This window comes from Podarcis vaucheri (assembly GCF_965113315.1).
Source record: "Podarcis vaucheri genome assembly, chromosome: 5".
In the NCBI taxonomy this organism is placed as follows: Eukaryota; Metazoa; Chordata; class Lepidosauria; order Squamata; family Lacertidae; genus Podarcis; species Podarcis vaucheri.
The window spans coordinates 37,868,640-37,889,776 of NC_138763.1; the positions used below are offsets into that span (position 1 = coordinate 37,868,640).

At 44.2% G+C, this 21,137-nt stretch overlaps 2 protein-coding genes across 4 annotated transcripts; one reads left to right on the plus strand and one right to left on the minus strand.

Moving 5' to 3' along the window:
• Nucleotides 1-7,730, plus strand: NEU4 (neuraminidase 4). Of its 3 annotated transcripts, XM_082223774.1 has the most exons (4): nt 1-488; nt 2,419-2,645; nt 4,132-4,387; nt 5,879-7,730. In XM_082223774.1, exons 2-4 carry the CDS (start codon nt 2,445-2,447, stop codon nt 6,928-6,930), a joined length of 1,509 nt encoding a protein of 502 aa, XP_082079900.1. In that variant the 5' UTR covers nt 1-488; nt 2,419-2,444; the 3' UTR covers nt 6,931-7,730. The 3 variants fall into 3 exon arrangements, with proteins under 3 accessions (XP_082079900.1, XP_082079901.1, XP_082079902.1); XM_082223775.1 differs by lacking the exon at nt 2,419-2,645; XM_082223776.1 differs by lacking the exon at nt 1-488 and having other exon boundaries at nt 2,637-2,730.
• Nucleotides 7,731-7,873: 143 nt separating this feature from the next.
• TM4SF19 (transmembrane 4 L six family member 19) lies at nt 7,874-20,581 on the minus strand. The gene is made up of 6 exons (XM_082223486.1): nt 20,281-20,581; nt 16,320-16,511; nt 14,932-15,012; nt 13,388-13,572; nt 11,672-11,861; nt 7,874-10,266 (listed from the first exon to the last, which is right to left on the minus strand). The coding sequence occupies exons 1-5, from the start codon at nt 20,368-20,370 to the stop codon at nt 11,672-11,674; spliced, it is 738 nt and encodes a 245-aa protein (XP_082079612.1). The 5' UTR covers nt 20,371-20,581; the 3' UTR covers nt 7,874-10,266.
• Nucleotides 20,582-21,137: the final 556 nt, after the last annotated feature.

Here is a 21,137-nt window from a genome sequence, read left to right on the forward strand (position 1 = left end):
CACTGAACATATGATTCTGATTATGGAGATGTGCGGCTAATGAAGTCCACATATACCGACAGGTAGGTATGCCCCGTGAGAGTTTCCCAGTTAGTTAAAAAAATAAAAATAAAAGGGAAAGTGATGGTGACAGGTATCTGCACATGGACATTGCTGACTGTGTCCTCACTGTGCTCTGACAATGATGTCTTTGTCCTCCGTTTGCTGATTAAGCTGCTGGCTGCTGGCTGCTGGCTCAGTGCTTTCCCCCCAACCATGGAACAAGTAGCGAGCCCACTGGGTCAGAGGTAGAGGGAAGGGGGGGTGCTTGAGAGTCAGAACGTGAGGAATGAAATAAGGCATCACATAAGCAGTGAAGGAAGCTGCTGAAATTGCATCGGTCAGCAAAGCGGAATTTGTAAAGGGCTCAGATGAAGACAGATCAACATAAATAACTTATCAGTGGCTTTGGGGACAAAAGACAACCTACCAAGCAGAAAGGGGGCAAGGTTTGTGGTTTCATGCTTATTTTTCTTCTGTAGTCTCCGTAAGTTTCTAGATGTCTCCTTCCTTATTTGGGGCATGCCTAGATGTACTAGGATTTTCTCCCTCCGTTCCTTATACTTGTAATATCTCTTCTTCCAAGAAGGGACTAAGAGGAGATTCTGCAGTGTAGTGTGGGCACTGCTCCCGTCTTACCCCTGCCTTTCAGCTGCTACCATCCCCTCCCCAGATAGTGTATCGTGTGACACTCACCCTACTTCCTCTGGGAAATCATAAAATAGTGCAGAGCTTACCTGAGCCATTCCTGTTTTTCCCACCAATGCTTCTTTCCTACCAAAGCACCATCTGGCATACTGTTCTTGGTGGCCTCCATTCTGCTCCTTTGAAAAAAAGAAAAATCACACAAAGAGCGATACAAATGTTTTGTCTGCAGTGTTTGAAAAACTATCTGTGTGGACTCTTTGGTACTATAGTGGGACCTAAACCTTTCTCCTGAAATTTATGGACCCTACAATAATTGTGTGTCTGGTTACCATTTTTAAATGAAGTTGTTTTTCACTTATTAATTTCTGGTCACCTTTGTTGCCCCTGCAGACTTGGCTGTTAATGTGGGCGTATCCTGCAACATCTCCTTGACACAATAGTGCATTAGGTAAAGATAAAGGGACCCCTGGCCGTTAAATCCAGTCGCAGACAACTCTGGGGTTGCGCGTTCATCTCGCTTTACTGGCCTAGAGAGCCAGTTTTTGTCCTCAGACAGCTTCTGGGTCATGTGGCCAGCATGACTAAGCCACTTCTGGCGAACCAGAGCAATGCAAGGAAACGCCATTTACCTTCCCGCCGGAGTGGTACCTATTTATCTACTTGCACTTGACATGCTTTTTAACTGCTAGGTTTGCAGGAGCTGGGACCGAGCAGTGGGAGCTCACCCTGTCGTGGGGATTCGAACCACCAACCTTCTGATCGGCAAGCCCTAGGCTCTGTGGTTTAGACCACAGCGCCACCCACATTCCAGAGTAGTGCATTACTAGTGGGTTTATTCCGCTTTAGTCTAGTTTAGTTAAACATCATTGCTGTCTGGTGGAGTTGTTGCAGAACAAAAGTACAGTAGAAGAAAAATAAACCAGAACATTTTGCGGTATAAAAAGTTGCGGTATTTCAGCAGGAAGTTACAGGATATGCACTGACTGGAAATAAAGCTGGGTGAGCATCCCAAAACATTTGCAGGGGCAAGAGTGTTAAAAGCAGGATTGTGTCTAACCACCCAGAAAGCATCATGAGCCCAAATCACCATCGAGGTGCAACGAAAAGGATGTCTGGAGAGCTGCTGTGTCTATTCCTCTCGTGTTATTGTTTCTATGGTGTTTATCCATAGTGATGGATTGATTATGGGTCCTATATGTCTAACTCTTGCCAATTTAACTCTCTTGGTTAAGTTGCCTGTTTTTGTATTGTGCATGGGAGGCGATGTGGGTTGGGATCCTGGGACATCATCCCGGCATACCGGCCATCACTGCTTGTCAGTTAGTGATTGCCAGGCATGACTAATGTGGAGCTAAGCATCATCAAGAATTGTGGGTGATGGGGTAGAATGGTCCAGGATGAGTTGGGAACAGCTGCTGGTGAGTCTGCTTTAGATTTTACTAACATTCTGTTTTGGGGGATGGGAAAGCATAGGATTACAACAACTATGTTGTGGTGTAGTGCAACAACATGTGAAGAGCCACAAGTTCCCCATCCTTGTCCTCAGCCAAAGGAAGAGACGGAATTAGGTGTCTGGAGGCTTGGGTGCACATTGATTTGCTGTCCTTGAAGACAACACAAACCCTTCACCGAGTTCACAGGTTCTCTGCTTACAAAGAATGTCTGCTGTGTGGTTTTTAAGTTCCAAATCTGCTGTGTAGATACATCCCACCTCTCTCTTTGGTATTTTAGGGCTTTCTCTCCTTGCTGCAAGTGCAATGGGCTCTCGCCATTTCCCTGCCCGGACAGTCTTGTTTGAAAGGGAGACAAGCGGAGTGACATACCGAGTGCCAGCGCTACTCCACATCCCTTGTGTTGCAAAGCTGCTGGCTTTTGCCGAAGAGCGGCTCAGCGTTGATGATGCTCATGCCAACTTACTGGTGCTGAGAAGGGGCACTTTCTACAAGAACTTTGTGGATGTAAGACAAAATGAAGCCAGTTTTGCTGACACCGTATGACAGGACTGAAGCTTAAGGCATAGAGGAAATTATCTGTGACATCTTTGTGAGTTTCCCACAGGCTTCTGGTTGGCCACCTTGAGAAAAGGATGCTGGACTAGATTGGCCATTGGCCTGATCTAGTGGACTGTTCTTATATCTGTTTCTGTGTTGCTCTTTCTTTGTCACTTAACTGCTGCCTCTTGATACTCTGAAACTCCCACCTTGTTCAGCCATGCATATAGCAACCATAATTGCCAGGAATGGACCAGAGCAAATTAAATGATAAATAACAGTTTTTTCACTCACCATATTTAGATCCTGCTGCAACCAGCTCATCTTGGCTGCACTGAATAGTCATTTTTCTTATGCTTCATGTGACCTGCAGTAGAGTAGGGTTTGTTCACAGGTGATGGTTGACACTGTGCTCTTCAGATGATAATTTAGGCATAAAACTGCTGTTACATATGATGGGCAAAGCTTTGTTTACCCCCCACCAGGCCCAATGCTTGTCAACAGAGGCAGTGTACATATTCAGCTCCTTATCATTGAATGATTAATTCTGAAAGGACCAAAGTTCAAGTAATGTGTGGAATCAGCCCTAATGGTTTATGGATACCTTTAAAGATAGAAGTTGCTCTCACTACTGCTACAAAAACATAAGAAGACCAGACCAAAGGCCTGCCTAGTCCAACATTCTGTCCTCACAGTGTCCAACCAGGTGCCTAAGGGAAACCAATAAGCAAGACATTAAAATTGGATATTAAATTGAACTCTAACATCCACTGCACTGTCCACTGATAAACCTCATTTCCATTTCTTGGTCTCAGTCTTTTCATTTGTAATATAGGGATAATATGGATCTGTCCTACAGGGTAGTTGTTGTAAGGGTAACTGAACTAATGCAGATAAAATGCTTTGAATACTTAACAGTTCTGTATAAACAGTTCTGTATACCCGTAATCATGTTACCCATCTGCTTTTGGGTATTCTTAATCACTCAAGGGATTGATTGGTGCCAGTAACACTGGTGTAACTGATTGGCTTAACATCAAGCACTTTCAAGCTTTCTTCTCTTTCAAATACTACCTATCACAATGTGATCTTTCCTTTGGAATGAGGAGGGTCCCAGAGAGAGAAGCTGCCGACCTCAGAGATGGTCTCCTGATTAAAGCCCACCACAATAACTGAGAATAAATTATTTCAATGAATAGAATATTTCTGTATGATCAGACAAACACAAGATTGCTGAATCAACACCTTCACACAATTCCTTATTTATCTTCGAGGAGTCTCTTTTCCTTGTTTTTACTGACCAGCTATGAATTAATCTCTTGACCAGATGAGCAAACCTTATGCAATAATGGGTTCCTATTTCAAATGAAGTGATTAGTTTTTTTCAGGGGAAAATGCCTGGGAGGGAGGGAATGAATTGGCTTCCTAACTCTTTCCCGTCTTTCTTTGCCAGTGGGAAGATATGCGAGCCCTTGAAACAGCAACTCTGGCACATCATCGGTCCATGAACCCTTGCCCTATCTATGATGAGCTTACCGGCATGGTTTTCCTGTTTTTCATTGCTGTGCTGGGCAGAACCCCTGAAGCCTTTCAGATCATCACAGGCCAAAATGCTGCCCGCCTCTGCTATGTGACTAGTTCTGACCAGGGCATCAGCTGGAGCCATGTGACTGACCTCACCCAGCAGGTTATTGGCGTGTCCATTGAAGGTATGAGACACAGGAGCAGTTTACTTACTTACTTACTTACTTAATTATGAAATGCATATCCCACCCTTGCTCCCAAAGGAATCCACAGTGGCAACCAACAAGCAACAAAACAATAATAATAAACCTTTAAAGCATCTTAAAAATAATTTAAATACAGATCCAGGCTGGGAAAGATCTCAATTTAAAAGATCTGTTGAAAGAGAATGTGGTCTTCAGCAGGCACCGAAAGGATGACAGCATACTTACCAACTGACCCAGAAAAACCAGGACACCCCATTTCCCACTGCGACAGTACAGCAGCCATTTGGAGCATCTTGGTCTCGTGCAATTTTGGGCCAAGAACTTGTCCCCCCAGCACATTTTCTGGGCCTGCAATCTTGCACAGGATTTTGGACCAGGAAAGTTGTGCCCTGGATTTGGGTCGCATTGTGTTGTAGGGTATGCAACAGAGACAGTGCCTGTCTATTATTCATGGGGAGCAAATTTAAAGGGTTGGTGTCAGAACACAAAAGGCCCAATTCCTACATTGTCTGGAATAGACCTCCTGATAAGGTGGTATCTATAGGAAGCTCTCACCTGCAGAGCACCGTGATCAACTAGATATATAAGTGGTGAGACGATCTTTTATGTTAATAAAGGAGAAGGAATGGAGAAGGGATACATTTAATGAGCATTCATTCTGATTCGTTTGTGGGAAAGTTGGATGATGTTGCATCAAAGCAAGCAACTTGCCTGACACTTTTTCCATTGTAAAAGCTTTGATCTTTGGGGGAAGTGGGTTTGTTGCACAAGAGCTCCCAAGCTAACTATAATCATGCTACCCGAATTTGCTGGTTTGTGACTGAATCCCACCCCAAAACAGTGGCAATTTGGGAATGCCCAAAGAGTTTTGTGGCACCTTAAAGAGTAACACATTTATCAATTTATTATAACTTATCCAGAAGTTTGATTGTTTCCATGTGACATTAAATAAAAACAATGGTTTCTTGTCCCACTAGAGGTGTTCACTGACAGAGCAAAGTTTGGATGCATGTGCTATCTGCTTTGTGTTCATTTTGCATACCATTAAGCTTTAATTGAATTGTCACAGACTATGTATTTGGAACTTCCTTGTCATTTGACCCCACCGTTTGCAACTTTATTTCTTGACATGTCCTCCTCACTTGTCAAATGATAACAACACTTCATGCATCTGATGAAGTGGACTCTGTTATACAAAAGCTCCCACCATAATAAATGTGAACTTCATTGCCACTTAGTGGAAGGGCCATAGCTTAGCAGTAGAGTGTCTACCTTTCATGCAGAGGGTCCCAGGTTCAATCCCCAGCACCTCTAGGTAGGACTGGGAGAGACTCCCTCTCTGAAAGCCTGGAGACCTGCTGTCAGTCCTGAGCTAGATGGATAAATGGGTCTGTCTCCGTATAAAGCCATTTATATTCACGACTCTTGGTTGTCATTGTTCCTGACATTGTCTTTCCCCTTTTGCTTCAGACTGGGCCACTTTTGCGCTAGGCCCTGGGCACGGCATCCAACTGAAGTCAGGCCGCCTGCTATTGCCAGCCTATGCTTACCACATTGACTGCAAAGAGTGTTTTGGGAAGCTCTGCAAAACCACCCCTCACGCTTTCACCTTCTACAGCGATGACCACGGGCAGAGCTGGCAGTTTGGCGAGTTCATCCCGAACCTGCAGACCGTCGAGTGCCAGATGGTGTCGGTGGATGAGGAGGACGGCAGCAACGTGCTCTATTGCAACGCCAGGAGTCCTCTGGGCTTCCGGGTGCAGGCCCTCAGCACGGATGATGGAGCCGTATTTCACTCAGGCCAGCTGGTGCAGCGACTTGTGGAGACCCCGCACGGTTGCCATGGCAGCATCATTGGGTTCCAAGCTCCACTTTACTATTTGCAGCACAACACTTGCGAATTCCAGAGAGACACCTGGTCTGATAAAGATGTGGGCTTCCTACCTCAGGGTTGGTCTGATGCGAAACACCCACCTAGTCTTGCCTCACCGACTCCTTTTTTCTGCAGCCAATCTCTGAGCCACCGACAGCCTCAGGAAACAAGAACTTCTGGTGTCTGTTCTGGTCACATCTCATCAGGTAAAGGACATGCTGATCTAGAACATGCTAAAGCTGGAAGTATTTTGCAATCGGGCTTTTCTTTCCAAATGCCAACATGGGTGTTGTATTGCCACCCAACGAGCTCCAGATCCCGAGTCAACCTGGGGATTTACCTCAGCACCTTTCCCAGGGATGCTGACAGCTGGACTGAGCCCTGGGTTATTTATGAAGGCCCCAGCGCCTACTCAGATCTGGCCTACATTGAGCTGCCTTATCCAGATTTGTCAATAACTGGGATCCCAGCCATAGCTTTTGCTTGCCTGTATGAGAACGGGGTACGGTCCCCGTATGAGCAAATCTCCTTCAGTATGTTCACGTTGCATGAAGTTCTTCAAAACATTCCTCTCACAACTTCTGCCCCAGGTTTGAAGCAGCCGTCAGGTGTTAGAAAGAGAAAGGGGAAGAGTTGTATTATTTCTTAAAGATCACGACAGAGGGCCTAATGATGTCACTAGAAACCATGTCAATTTTTATATTACTAATATCAAGCGCAAAGGCAGATTTTCATAGAGAATGCAGCAAGCAAGAAGGAGTAGAGGTTTAATCTTTCCCTCCTGTTGTATTCTGCTAACTGAGTTTGTGTTTTGAGAATTTTGCCCCTAGGAACACCCAGTAGTTGAGGAAGGAGGTGGAAGGAGGGAGAAGAGAAGAGGGAGTTAAGAATATGATCGAGAATGAGATTGAGGTTATCAATAAAGCTCTCTTTGAAAATCATTAGAATATCTTTCTTCTGGTTGAAGGAATAATACAAAACCCCTACAAGTAGGAAAGCATAATGCAAAAGCCCATGGGATTCTTTCCAAAAGAATTATCTCAGATATCCATTCAGTCTCCAGTTCCTATGCTATCACCACTACTTTGCTTTCAAACAATGGAACACACAAAGTAGAGAAAGTGACCTATTCACTTAGACCAGCCTTCTGTATTGGCTTTTTGCAGGGGGCGGAGTGGGGGGGCAGGGAGGGGGGAAATCCCCTATGTGCCAATGGATACTGATATTAGCTAAAGGGATTTCATTCAGGACTGTGGTATTAGCTGCATACCCCCTGCCTGGCACTAGCACCTTATGCATAAAAACCCCTGCACATTAGATGCAAAGATGCATAAATGTCACATCTACTTTAGCCCTGTAGTAAGAGAGTGAAACCTGTCAATTTTCTTAAAGGTCTTCCTGAGCAATCAGGACCTGGCTAGCTTGGGCCTGCCACCTGCTGGCCAATGCTTGACCATTGTGTCTAGAAGAAAATTCTCCCCTGGGATGGGTTTCCAATTCAGGCTCTAGAGCTCCTCCTGATTGCTGCTTTATTGCAGGTGTATTCTGCAACAAACTCTTAACAACAGTGCATTAGTGGTGGGTGTTTTTTTTCTGTTTTAGTTTGTTGTTCAATGAATGCTTCCCCAAAGCTTCCAGGTTATTGCGGTCTGGGAGGGGCTATAGCACAACCAAAGCAGAACAAAAATAAGCCAGAACATTTGTGGTATAAACAGCTACAGGATTTCAGCAGGAAGTTACAGGATATACACTAAATGGAATGAAGTAGCGCGACCACCCCAAAGTATTTGCAGGTACAAAAAAACTGGATCGCATGTGACAGCCTGATATAATAATGAGCACAAATCATCATTAATGTGCAATAAAAAGGATGTCTGGAGAGGCCTTTTGACTCAATATTAGGGCTTTAGTGGTGGATTTCTTCTGCTTTGTTGATTTCTTCTGCCTTTGGGGGAGGGGCTGTTACCAATTACCAGTTCGTGATATCTCAAAAACCTGTTTACTATAATAAGCCATCATCTGAAAACTCCCTTTGTTAGTTTCACCACTTTTTATGTGAGGATAATGGTGCCAGCATGCTGCTAGGGCTTCCAGGGGTTCAAGATGTGAAATTCTAATTAACAACATCCCCAACTTGAGGTGAGGCAATAGTGTTACAGTACAGTCAATTCAGGTGTGTAAGGATTGTGTCGCAACTGAAGTGAAAAATAAACACTTGAGGGAAGTGAAGGACAGTGGGGAAAGTATGGAGAATGCAGCCGTCCAGAATGAATGCTATCTGACTTCTCAGGAATAAAAAGAGTGGGTGAATGGTATCAAAACTGAAGAAAAGTGGCATCACGGTGGCATCTGGTAGCCCTGAATCCTTTTATAATAAGTATCATTGGCTGAGATCATTTAAAAAATGTATAGAAAAATAGGTATCTTTATTTATTTTCACACAAGTTTTCAGCAGCTTCAACCAACAAGGCCACCTATCATGGTGGCAATTAACACAAAACAAGGTCTGAACATAACACAGCTAGGCAATTGTTTTCTGACATGTTTTGAATGTTATGGAAGAAGAAATACAGGTCATCCCACTCAAAATATACTCCCCCCTCTCTCTTGAAAATAACAAGTCTTCTGAACCTACTCTTGTAACAGAAGGTAGGGTTGCCATATTTCCAAAGATGAAAATCCGGGCAAAGTTGTTGAGCTTATTTTTGGGAAAATACAGACATATGACAGCCCTACAGAAGGTATACAAAACACAGACCTGGAAACACAGCTCTCCTGCCCTACCCTTCCCAATTCATCTTCAGCAGCATAATCGGAAAATATTGCAGTTCTTTAAAAATTAGCTTGTTCGTACAGATGTACCGTACATTTGTTTTCCTTAATTTTAAACTAATTAAACACCAATCTTAATATGAGTATTTAAAAGTATTGAATGGATTTTTGGATTGTGCAACTTGTCAACTCTACACATTCCCTTCATCCAGGGGTGAGGAACTTGTGACCTCTCAGATGCTGGTGGCCTCCCAACTTTCATCAGCCCCAGGCAGTCCAGCCAATGGTCCTGGATGTTATCTAGGAACAGCGGGAAGTCCATAGGTTCCCCTTCCTGGAGGGTGGGAATGTGTATGGTTGCCAAAGAGAATTCAGGAACGCAGTTTCCATTTCTGGAGCCCTGCGGTGCCTCAGGGGCCTCTCATGTGAGCAAAACAGATTAGAACTGTCTCCTTGATGTTGCTCTGCCTTGTTCCTAGACCATCCTTGCCTTTGCTTGAGAAAATGTACACATTTCTAGCATTTGAATAGCTCTAAACTTTAAAGTCTGAGTAAAGCAGCACTGATCCCTTTCTTAGACCAATGTATTAGGTGGCTCTTTGCGGTGCCTCTTTCCACTTGCAAACCAATCCATGACATGGACCTGTGGACTGATGATGCCACGAACTCAAAAATCTGTTGCTCATCAGGTTTGGCCACAAGGCCTGTGGCAAGGGAGGCAGAAAGTAGAGCCCCAAAGCCAGAAGACCTGATACAAACTGAACCAGTGTGCAAAAAATCTCTACATTCATGCCTCCTGTGTAGCCCCCTCCCAGAACAACCCAATGTGTTTTCTGCCTTGATTTCTTTTCGGCAGGAGTGTTTGAATTTTAGAAATAGCAGGAACACGAACATGCGTTCATTCAGCATAGGAAAGGAGGACTTGGGTAGATGTTAAGGAAGTATAAATAATTAAATAAATAACACAACAACATTACTAAATCTCAAAGCACTGAGATCAATAAACCCAGGACGTCATTCTAGATCTGTGACACTGTAAGCATTTCCTTAGTGACAGCAGTTCCAGTCCACATCTCCTGACAGTAGCTGACAATGATGCCCATGGAAGACAATGATATTCCTTGCACTGAAAGGTGGGTGATGGCTCATTACTGTGTGGCAAGCAGCATCTTGAGGCTTCAGGAACAACAGAGGAATCAGAAATGCGCAGAGGCTGCAGCAATGAAAGTTGATGATTGCGGATACAGGTTAATGCACATATCTTTGTAATCTCACATACAGAGAGAGATCCTAAAGAACTGATGTTGCAAACAATAAAAATGTGGGGGCCAAAGCATCTGAGTATGCTGGTCTGTGTGTTTCACAGAAATCTTCATCAGAGTTTGACTCAGTTTTATTATTATTATTATTATTATTATTATTATTATTATTATTATTATTTAAATATATACTCCCTGGAGTTCTCTAAATGTTGCTGGACTACAGCTCTCATCATTCCTGACCATTGGCCATGTTTGCTGGGACTGATGGGAGTTGAAGTACATTACCTCTGAAGAGTCACAAGTTCACCTCTCCTGATATAATGTAATTGCAAAAATGAGGGAAACAAACTGAAATGTCATTATTTTCAAAACTGCTCAAGGGCATGCTGTTTTCAGCTATGAGCTGCCAGAGCTAGAACTAGGAACCAGTGCATTTTGCTCAGGGTAAAGATCTGTGTAACTTTGGGACTCCATGTTCTAAAATATTAGGAGCAGACGTTTTATTCTTCTGTCCCAGAATCCTACATTTCTTTCATGTCTCCTGCCTGCCGTCTTCTTCTCAGTCCATCTTGGGATGTAATCTTTATGGCTACAACTTTAAGACTTTGTTTGTTATTATTTTTTGGTGCCCTCCCCTGCCCTTCTCACTACTTTGTGTAACATCCTGCCTGTTTAAGAGGTCTGGAGCAATCAAAAGCTTGCTCACTATTTTGTGATATTTTGATTGGCTCTAGCAAAAATATTGCTGAATTGTGGGTTTTAGCATTCATCTTATGGGCCCACACAACTTCCTTTCCCCTCTTCTACTATTGCTGACTCTCCCTACTTACTCCCCAACTGCACGTGTGTGTGTGTGTGTGTGTGTGTGTACGTGCACACACACACACACAGAGCACCTTTCCAAGCAGCCACAAAGCTATTTGGTCTCTACCGACTGCTGAAACCACCATCAGAACCCTGCTCTATCCCTTTTAATATTTCTAGACTAGAGTACAAAACAGACTGGCAGCAGCTGCTGCATGATGCAATATGAGCCTAGTGATCTGTATCTTCGTTGCATGTCTGACTTTTATTGCTGTCTTTTTGGTAATGTGGTAATATGGAAGTTTCTCTATTGGTCAACCAGAATTCATATTATGTTATTCCCCTTCCCACTATCACAAAGTAAACTACTCTGACCAGCTGCTACCCTTCTTATTAGGTATCTGCGTTGACAAGGGTAGAAGAAATGTTAGCAACCATCACTTGCTTCTATCTTTTCCTTTTGTTGTGTGGATGCAGGCAGAGGGACCATTCACAGGCCATATGCAACAACAACAACAACAAAGTTACAAAATTTTAGTAAATTCCTGTTACCTATTTCTTTTCACATAAGCCACAGAAACATCCAAAAAAGCCATTGATGATCTGGAGAACAGCAAGGACCATTTCCACTGTGCTGATGATTAAGAGAGCCGAGAAGAAATAGACATTCCAGCTCACAATATTACGTGGCTCGATGCACACTTTGTTCCAAAGGGGAGGATCATACAAATAATTCCGAGTCCTTAAAGGAACAGATTTTGAATGAGAAAGTTGTAAGTGACGATACATTATAAACGAAGGACAAGGGAAAGCTGTTCAATCGGAAGATGTTATTTTTGTACATTTAATAATAATAATAATTTATTACTCATACCCCACCCATGTGACTGGGTTGCCCCAGACCCTCTAGGAGGCTTCCAACAGAATATTAGATAAACATTAGATAAAGATTTCTGGATTTACTGGGTTACTGAGTATGCTGTCCTGTGCACCATTTTTCCTTGAATGGTTTTACACTTACAATAGAATATTAAATATTGTCTTCCCTGGTTGCATTGTCTCAAGATCAAAGACATGTGGTTGCCCTTCCAACACCAACATTGTAGAAGTTAGTAGCAGTAATAGTAATTCACCTGGACAGAAGATCTCTTTGCCTTAGGATTCCCTGCACTTGCAAGTGTCGCTGCTTTGTTGACATCCCGGTTCTACTGACCTTCCACTATGATAGAGTTCCTTAACAAGTGATCCATGCATGCTGAGACTCCTTCACTTTTTCCCTCCCAGCAACATTATCCCTACATATTCTTTGGTGCTTGTTGCAATTGCCAGTGCCCCCAATCCACTTTCTCTGTGTATGCTTTGATGCACAGGACAGGTAATATTCCCCTGGGAAATAGCTCAAGCTAGCCTCACAATTTAATTGAGTAATGCAGATACGGTCACCTGAGCTGCATGAGCCACGTTTAATGGGAGTCAGTAACAGAGAACTTGTTTGGAAACACTGACCGTCTATATAATTGTTCTGTCTTCGGGACCAACAATATACAGAAAGCCATATGCCCTTCCAGACATCCTTTTTATTGTGCATTCACGATTATTTGTGCCCATGATAGTACAGTAGTACCTCCGCTTACATAACCCTCTGGTTATGTAAACTTCGGGATACGTAAGCGGCAAACCTGGAAGTATTTTACCAGGTTTTGCCACACGAGCATGCGCAGAAGCGGTCCTCCAGTTGCAAAAACCTCGGGATCCAGCCAGACCCCCAGAACAGATCCCGTCCGCAACTAGAGGTACCACTGTATTGGGGCAGTTATATGTGATCCCACTTTCAATACTGTTTGTTCCTGCAAAAACTTCAGGGCAGACATACTGTAGCTTCCTGCTTAAATTCTGCAACTTTTCATACCACAACTGTTCCAGGGATGGTGGTAGTCTTGCTTTTGTTACACTATAGCATAAGAGGGGTCCCCTGGACAGCAATACTGCAGTATCACTCAGGAAGCATTACAGAAGAATTAATAAAGTGGAATGATGTTTGGGCAGTGCAGCATCCATTCAGTCCTGCAGAACAGACCTGGCAAAACCCCCACCTCTCTGGAGGGGCCTATCATCAAGTCATTGCTTGCGGCTCATTTTTTTGGCCATGACTCTGAACTCAGTGGAGAACGGGTCTCAGTTTTCACCACTAAGCCAAAACATCTCTCAGCACAGGTTAATAGGCATTGCTCTTCCATAAAATGACCCATGACCTCCAGGTTTCTTTACCTGATGTTTGAGGACTGACTGTGTGTTTGAAGGAATGGATAATCCCACTGAGTCATCTGCGTCCCATTGTGGGTGGTGGAGCTATAAAAGCAGAGAGGTCCCTCTGTCAAGCCCACACCAGACAAAACAAAGCAAGCAGCTGATCCCAGCAAGGCCAGTCCTGATAATACAATGGAGAGAAACATCTGTGGGCAAAAGAGGCATAGAAATTAAGGGCACTTCCAGATGACCTGATAACCGAGCATTGATCCTGACTTGTTTGCAAGGAGATGAGATGGCGATGGCTATTTAATGAGCACTTACTCCGTTTTGTGTTCCAGCGCAGTTTCCTGTCACTTTCCTTATCATGAAAAGTTTGATGTTTTGAGGAAGTGGGATTATTGCTCAAGACCTCCCAGTCATTGATAATTGTGTAACCTGAATTTGCTGGTACGTGACTGAATCCCACCCGAAGGTATTGACAGTCTGGAAGGGGCCTAATTCCAGTTATGCAAGACCCCTTCAACTGTACTGCTGAACCCCAGTAATTAGGAGCAATGGGAAGGGAGATTGGTTCTAAAGGGCTTTATGGAAACCATAAACTTCTGGTAACTTCTGATTGCTACACTACAGGCACCAGCAACAGGCCGCAAGGCTCCTGGATGGGGGAATGCACCCTCCAAGTTTGGATTAGGGTGGGGCATGACAAGGTCTTTGACCTTGGCAATGACTAGAGTCAGGTTGAAAAGTGTAGTGTCTGGTCCATTAGGACAAATGGGATACTGCACCATTAACCTCTTTCATCCAGCCCCCATCTGCCTGCCTTCATGTTGACAACCAGTCTAGGGCTGGCACTGCCTGTCAACTTCCTTCTCCTTGGTCTTAAGTCATATCAGGCCATACTCTCGAAGCACTGCAATATTCCTTTAACAGTCTCCCAAACAGTGTTTTTTTTCTTTTAAAAAATGTTTAGGGGTACTCTCATTTTCCTACTCATATTGAAATACTGCCCCTCAATGATTCACAAAATATTTAGGGGTATGCGTACCCCTGTGTCCCCCCCAGAAAAAAGCACTGCTCCCAAATAATCCTTGTACAGTGGTACTTTGGGTTACAAACACTTCAGGTTACAAACGTTTCAGGTTACAGACTCCGCTAACCCGGAAATAGTACCTTGGGTTAAGAACTTTACTTCAGGATGAGAACAGAAATTGCACGGCGGGAGCAGCAGGAGGCCCCATTAGCTAAAGTGGTACCTCAGGTTAAGAACAGTTTCAGGTTAAGAACGGACCTCCGGAACAAATTAAGTTCTTAACCAGAGGTACTACTGTAGTCTGTGAAGGGTACTGAGTGTCATTGGGAGACCCCCATTCCTCTCATCGAGCCACAATTTTCAGAGTTCCCTGTGAAGAGGCATTGATTGTGAAACCACTCTGAGAACTATGAAAATGCTGAACCGTGTACAGTATCGAACTGGAACTTTGTCAAGAATCTTGACTGTTAAGCCCTGCCATTAAAGCTGAGGGCCTTTCATCAGCGGAACAAATGAGCTACCACCCTCATACCTTTTGGCAAGTTCCCCAAGTGCAGGAGGCGTTCTTTCCCCTGAATCCAATAACTGTGATCTGAACTGCGGCTGGGAAGACCTGGGGAAGACAGTAATGATTCAGAATGAACACCCTTCTCTGCTAAGCGGGGGGGGGGGGTGTCAATTTGATTCTGTTTGAATCTTAATGAGAAACTACCTCATTTGCACTTCTTGAACCAATACACAAATTGAAACTTATTGGGGTGGGATTCGGTTAACAAATTTCGCTAGCTCTGGGTAGCCCAGCAGCAGCATGGCCGCAGGTGGAGTCCTGTAGTTGCGATCTTCAGTCTGGGAATCTGTGTGTTTGCTCATTCATACTAAGCCAAGCAAAGAGGTCAGAGGGGCTTGCAGGAACCCTGGAATGTATCTCACTGCAGAACATAGCAGACATATATATATTTAAAAAAACATGTGCAGCAGATCACTGGAAGAAACGAGCCAACCAGAGAATGCAAATCAAACGAAACCACACTCATGGCAGCTACTCTCTCTCTCTCTCTCTCTCTCTCTCTCTCTCTCTCTCTCACACACACACACACACACACACACATGCAAAGCAAACACGGAGTAGCATGTCACACAGAAGAAGCATGCACAGCACCCTTTCAATGCACATGGGTTAAACGGCTATAGCTCAGCCATCCTTTTTGAGAATTTTCAGAAATCTGGGGAAGAATCCAATTAACTTGTTCTACCAACAAAAGAATGTATGGCTGTGGAACATCCCTCCCTCTCCACAACGCATGCCCTGTGTCCTCCAAATCTGCTCCAGAGGGTTGGTGGGACCCCTAGGACAGATTTAGGGGTCCCATGGGGGAAAGGGGGGGAGGGATGCTCCATTACACGTGCCTATCCTTGCACTGGTGGTAGCACTACATTGGATACAACCCTGGTCAATTTATACAAGATATAAGATACTGCATGCCAAACTGCCATTGAATTGGACAAATTGTCTTCAGTGTATCATGAATGGAATTTTCAGGCAAAACTGAGAGCCAGTGTGGTGTAGTGGTCAAGAGCAGTAGACTCGTAATCTCCGCTCCTCCACATGCAGCTGCTGGGTGACCTTGGGCTAGTCACACTTCTCTGAAGTCTCTCAGCCCCACTCACCTCACAGAGTGTTTGTTGTGGGGGAGGAAGGGAAAGGAGAATGTTAGCAGCTTTGAGACTCCTTCGGGTAGTGATAAAGTGGGATATCAAATCCAAACTCTTCTTCAGTATATCCTTGCTCTGCATGTACCCTGCCCACCTCCAATGGCAAAACCTTGTTTGGTTATAAACAACAAAACAGAAGACAGAAGACAAAAAGAGCAGGCCTTATGGTTTCCTACGTAGATTCTTGACAGAAAAATATCCACTTACCAATAAGCCTCCTCCCCACACTCCTGGCATCAGCATAGCTTTCTTTGTGATGTGACCCATCTGTAGATAATGCCATTCCCAACTGGGAAAGAGCAGGAGAGTGTTGGCAACAACAGAAAGCAGGCCCAGGGTCAAGAGGCATGGCCCCAGGATCCTAGCACACGTCCCCACGCACATTGTCAGCAGAGAGCCCTGCAAAGATGAAGAAAAGAGTCAGACTGTGTGAGCATTTCTGTTTTCTCTGGCTTTAGAGCATTTTGTTTGAGTACACATGATCCACAATCCATATGTGTCCTGTAGTTTCTTGAGAAATACTGCCGATTTATGTGTTTTCCCTCAAACCAGTGAAGGACACCGTTGAAATAAATTTCATTGCCAGTTTGCACATGGAGTGAGGTACGCCATCTTGTCCTTTGCCAGACTGCCCCAGCCCCAGTGGTCTGCACTGTTAAAGGGTCATGTACAGATTAGTCAGAGACACAAGACACACAGAATACAGATAACTACACACTGAAAACTTGTTAAAAGCAGACCGGGAATGTGTCCATAAGTTATTTTGCCGCCCCCAGCCCCCCACACCGTCGACAGGGCAAAGGGAGGGAGAGTTAAATGGGATGGTTTGCAAATTTCCTAATGTGAAAGCATCATTTCCTATACTTGCAGTGGTTGGGCTGTAAGTGACATTGTTTAAGTCGTCAAAAATGGCACTGCCCTTGCATAAGAGGGAGGTTTGCAGATGTCCAAAAATATCTTTAAAGCCTCTGTGGTGTGGGGGTGGAGACTCTTCAAAAGAGCTCAATAAGCAGAGTATACTGAGTGGTCATGGCATGGAATGCTAACTGGTAGTTGGAGAGATGGGGCAGGGGAATGGAATGGAGTATCCTGAGCAAGAACATTTCACACCACATTTTCTAGCAGGTCCCACCCATTTATTTTAAGGCTAGATGTGCCTCGGACAGCCAGACTGATGACAACTCTGCAATGTTAGTTTCCTACCCAAAATACCCTGACCCTCTCCTGACTGTCTTTCCCATTACCTGGGCATGCAGTAACATGTCGTTGACACATGAATGGCACATTTTAAATGGATTTATACTGGACCATCTAGTCACCACTCTGCTTTATCGGTTGTTCAGTGATGTTTCCCTGGTGCTTCTGCAGCTCAGTTGGTAAGAGTGTGATGCCAATAACACCAAGGTCCCTGGTTTGATTCCTGCATGCAGCAGCTGCATATTCCTGAGGTTTGGATTAGATGTTGCTCAGGGTCCCTTCCAACTCTACAATTCTATGATTATTGCACCCAAACTTTGCTCATTCCATCGTCCATGCTCCTGCAATCCCCACTTCCCTTCCCTGCAGCAATAAGTCAAACTGCAATGCCAAGCCACCAAACTTCCATTTGCACACTTTAAAAAACTTCATGTTTGTGTTATGACTGGTGTGTTAAACCATCCTTGTTTGCGGGGCGGGGGCAAATCACAAGAATGCCAGCATATGGCATCTATAAGAAGTATGTGGGAGAGGCACAAGAGGGCACACCTCTCCCCACACCTTTTCATGTTATTTGTGCTACATTGCCATGCAATAATAATAATAATAATAATTTATTATTTATACCCCGCCCATCTGGCTGGGTTTCCCCAGCCACTCTGGGCGGCTTCCAAAAGAATATTAAAATACTATGATACATCAAACATTAAAAGCTTCCCTAAACAGGGCTGCCTTCAGATGTCTTCTAAAAGTCTGGTAGTTGTTGTTCTCTCTGACATCTGGTGGGAGGGCGTTCCACAGGGAGGGCGCCATATCACCATTTGATTTTGCCACTTCTAAAGTTGTGGGTTAAACCACAGAGCCTAGGACTTGCCGATCAGAAGGTTGGGGATTCGAATCCCCGTGACGGGGTGAGCTCCCGTTGCTCGGTCCCTGCTCCTGCCAACCTAGCAGTTCGAAAGCACATCAAAGTGCAAGTAGATAAATAGGTACCGCTCCAGAGGGAAGGTAAATGGCATTTCCGTGCGCTGCTCTGGTTCACCAGAAGTGGTTTAGTCATGCTGGCCACATGACCCGGAAGCTGTACGCCGGCTCCCTCGGCCAATAAAGCGAGATGAGCGCCGCAACCTCAGAGTCGGTCATGACTGGACTTAATGGTCAGGGGTCCCTTTACCTTTACCTTTTAAAGTTTTTGTGCTCAGGCTGCGATTCCTATGCTAAACCGTAGCCCCTTCCAACACCCCGACAGGAACGCTGCTATACAGCATTGACAAAAAGTTTGGGAGAGTGGGTGTGTCACAAAGAAACGCATTTAATTTGGGACATTGCCAGGGTACCCTAGTGCTACAAAAGCAAAATAACAGTAACAATCAGAACATCTGATGTACAAAAAAACAGGATTTCAGCAGGAAGCTGTGGGCTACGCAGCAATTGTTAATGAAGCAGCATGGTCATCCTTAAACTTTTACAGGCACAAATAGCATTGGATGCAGGAGTGCATTTAACCACCCTGGTACCTGCAAGTCAAGAGCACAAATCATCATGAATGCACAATAAAAAGGACATCCAGAGCCCGCCCCCCCCCCCCGTTCCTTGTTATTCTTCTCTCTCACAGGTGAATGGTTTTGATTGCCTTCTCCTATTTTCCCAATACAGTGGTACCTCAGGTTACATACGCTTCAGGTTACATACGCTTCAGGTTACAGACTCCGCTAACCCAGAAATAGTGCTTCAGGTTAAGAACTTTGCTTCAGGATGAGAACAGAAATTGTGCTCCGGCGGCGCAGCGGCAGCAGGAGGCCCCATTAGCTAAAGTGGTGCTTCAGGTTAAGAACAGTTTCAGATTAAGTACGGACCTCCAGAAACTTAATTGGTAACTGACGTATAGTTGGGAAAAGATGCTCCCCTACACAAATCCCATATAACTGCTGTCTCTGTAGGCAAGAACTCCAAAAACCTCTGGAAGTTCAGCAAAGCATGATATCCTGGACATAACACCCCATACCACACCCATGTAATTCAGCATGGCCCTTCCCCTCTGGAGACTTATGGCTGTATGTTTTTTTTAAAAAAACACATATTCCTTACTCCCAAAGAAATTCCAGAAGGATGTATACAATTTAGCAACTTCTAACAGTTACAGCCGGAGATTATACAGGACTCTCACATACCCACACACGCCAGCACCTGGTGAAGAAGACCTCTTTATTTCAGCTGGCATTTCGAGTAACCCCCCCCCCCCAGCCCCAACATACACACCAAGTTTATAGTTAATTTTATCTAGTTTTATTTGTTTATTTCATAAAATTTATAAACCGCTTGTTTGCAAGAAACCTCAATGCGGTTAACAAAAAGATTAGAGGAAAAGATAATTTTGTCTCTGTTCTGTTGCCTTCTTGCACACCCGTTAGAGACTATGGGTTGCCATATGTCCTCTTTATCCAGGACAGGTCCTCATTTCATGAGAGTCGTCATAGCAATCCATAGTTAAAAGTAGAAGTCGGCAAATGTGTCCTCTTTTTTGCTCTCTAAAATACAGCAATCCTACAAGTAGTATACAAATGAAATAATAATAAACTAACAATACTGTGCTTCCATCTGGATAGCCACATACTATTGTAAATGGGTCGCTGAGATATCACAAAAGTGTAGTAGACATCAGAGTTTGTTTGTTTTTTAATAACTGGATTTCCCCTAGAAATGGTAAATCTTGATTAAATGATGATGATGATGACAACAACATTGTCTTGGCACTGCAGAAACATGCATGCATGAGGAGTACTGATCTATTATGCAGCCAGGAAGAGGCAACACCTGTTTCAGTTTATAGTCTAGAAATGTCCTGAATCCATCTCAACTGGGAAATGGAAAGTGAATTCCAGTTTCAGGTTCCTCGACTCTTTTGCCACCACAGCAAACCCACCACCAGCTGGTCCTTACAGAATTAATTCTTCCCAGGTCTTTCACTTACCTTTGAGAAATAGAAAGCACTGATGCAGATCCAAGGAACTGGTGGTATCAAAGTTGCGCTCAGCTCCAAAGGTTGTTGCCGTTGTTGCATTAATCCACACAAGAGAAGTTTCTCTGGAAAAGGCAGCAACAGCTGGCAACTATTTATAATCTTCTGGCGACTGAAACCTGGGCAGGCCCCAACTTATTTTCTCCCTAGATGGTCAGACCTGGATCTAACTAGTTTTTCTTTAATCACACCAGTCACATGACCCATCTTCCCATGATGGGCAAGTCCAACAGCTCCGTACCGTTCTAAAGGAAAAAATTGCCCATAGAGGGAAATGACAAATAAGTGATTAGAAGAAAACTGCTTCTGTGAGGAAGTAGGCTTAAGGGCGGCAGTTGTACATGAAGCAAGCTTGCAACATGCTCAAACAAAACAATGCTAGAGGGACAGTGGTGCTGCTCTGTTGCAACAAAAACAATAAAAGGGTCTCTCCAGGTGGTTGTTTATTGTGCATGCAGTCCACATGGCATCAGCAGCATGAAAATGCCCGCTTATTTTGCCCACCACCACCAAGAGACGCAGATTTGCACGGGGAGGTGGGTCCAATCATGTTAAAAACAACAGCGATTGCTACATCCTTGACCACCAGGGATGAGCTATCAGTGGGTCACATGACATAGGAAGTGCCCAATAGGAGCCGATTACCTGCATGGTATGTGAAATTGCCACTAATGCCCCAGCCAAAGCTGCCTTTCTTCACACTGCAATTAAGAAGAATGCACATATGTTATAGAAAGGAAGACTGTACAAGCACATACAGTGGTACCTTGGTCAAAATAAAAAAATTCCTTCCAGTAGCACCTTAAAGA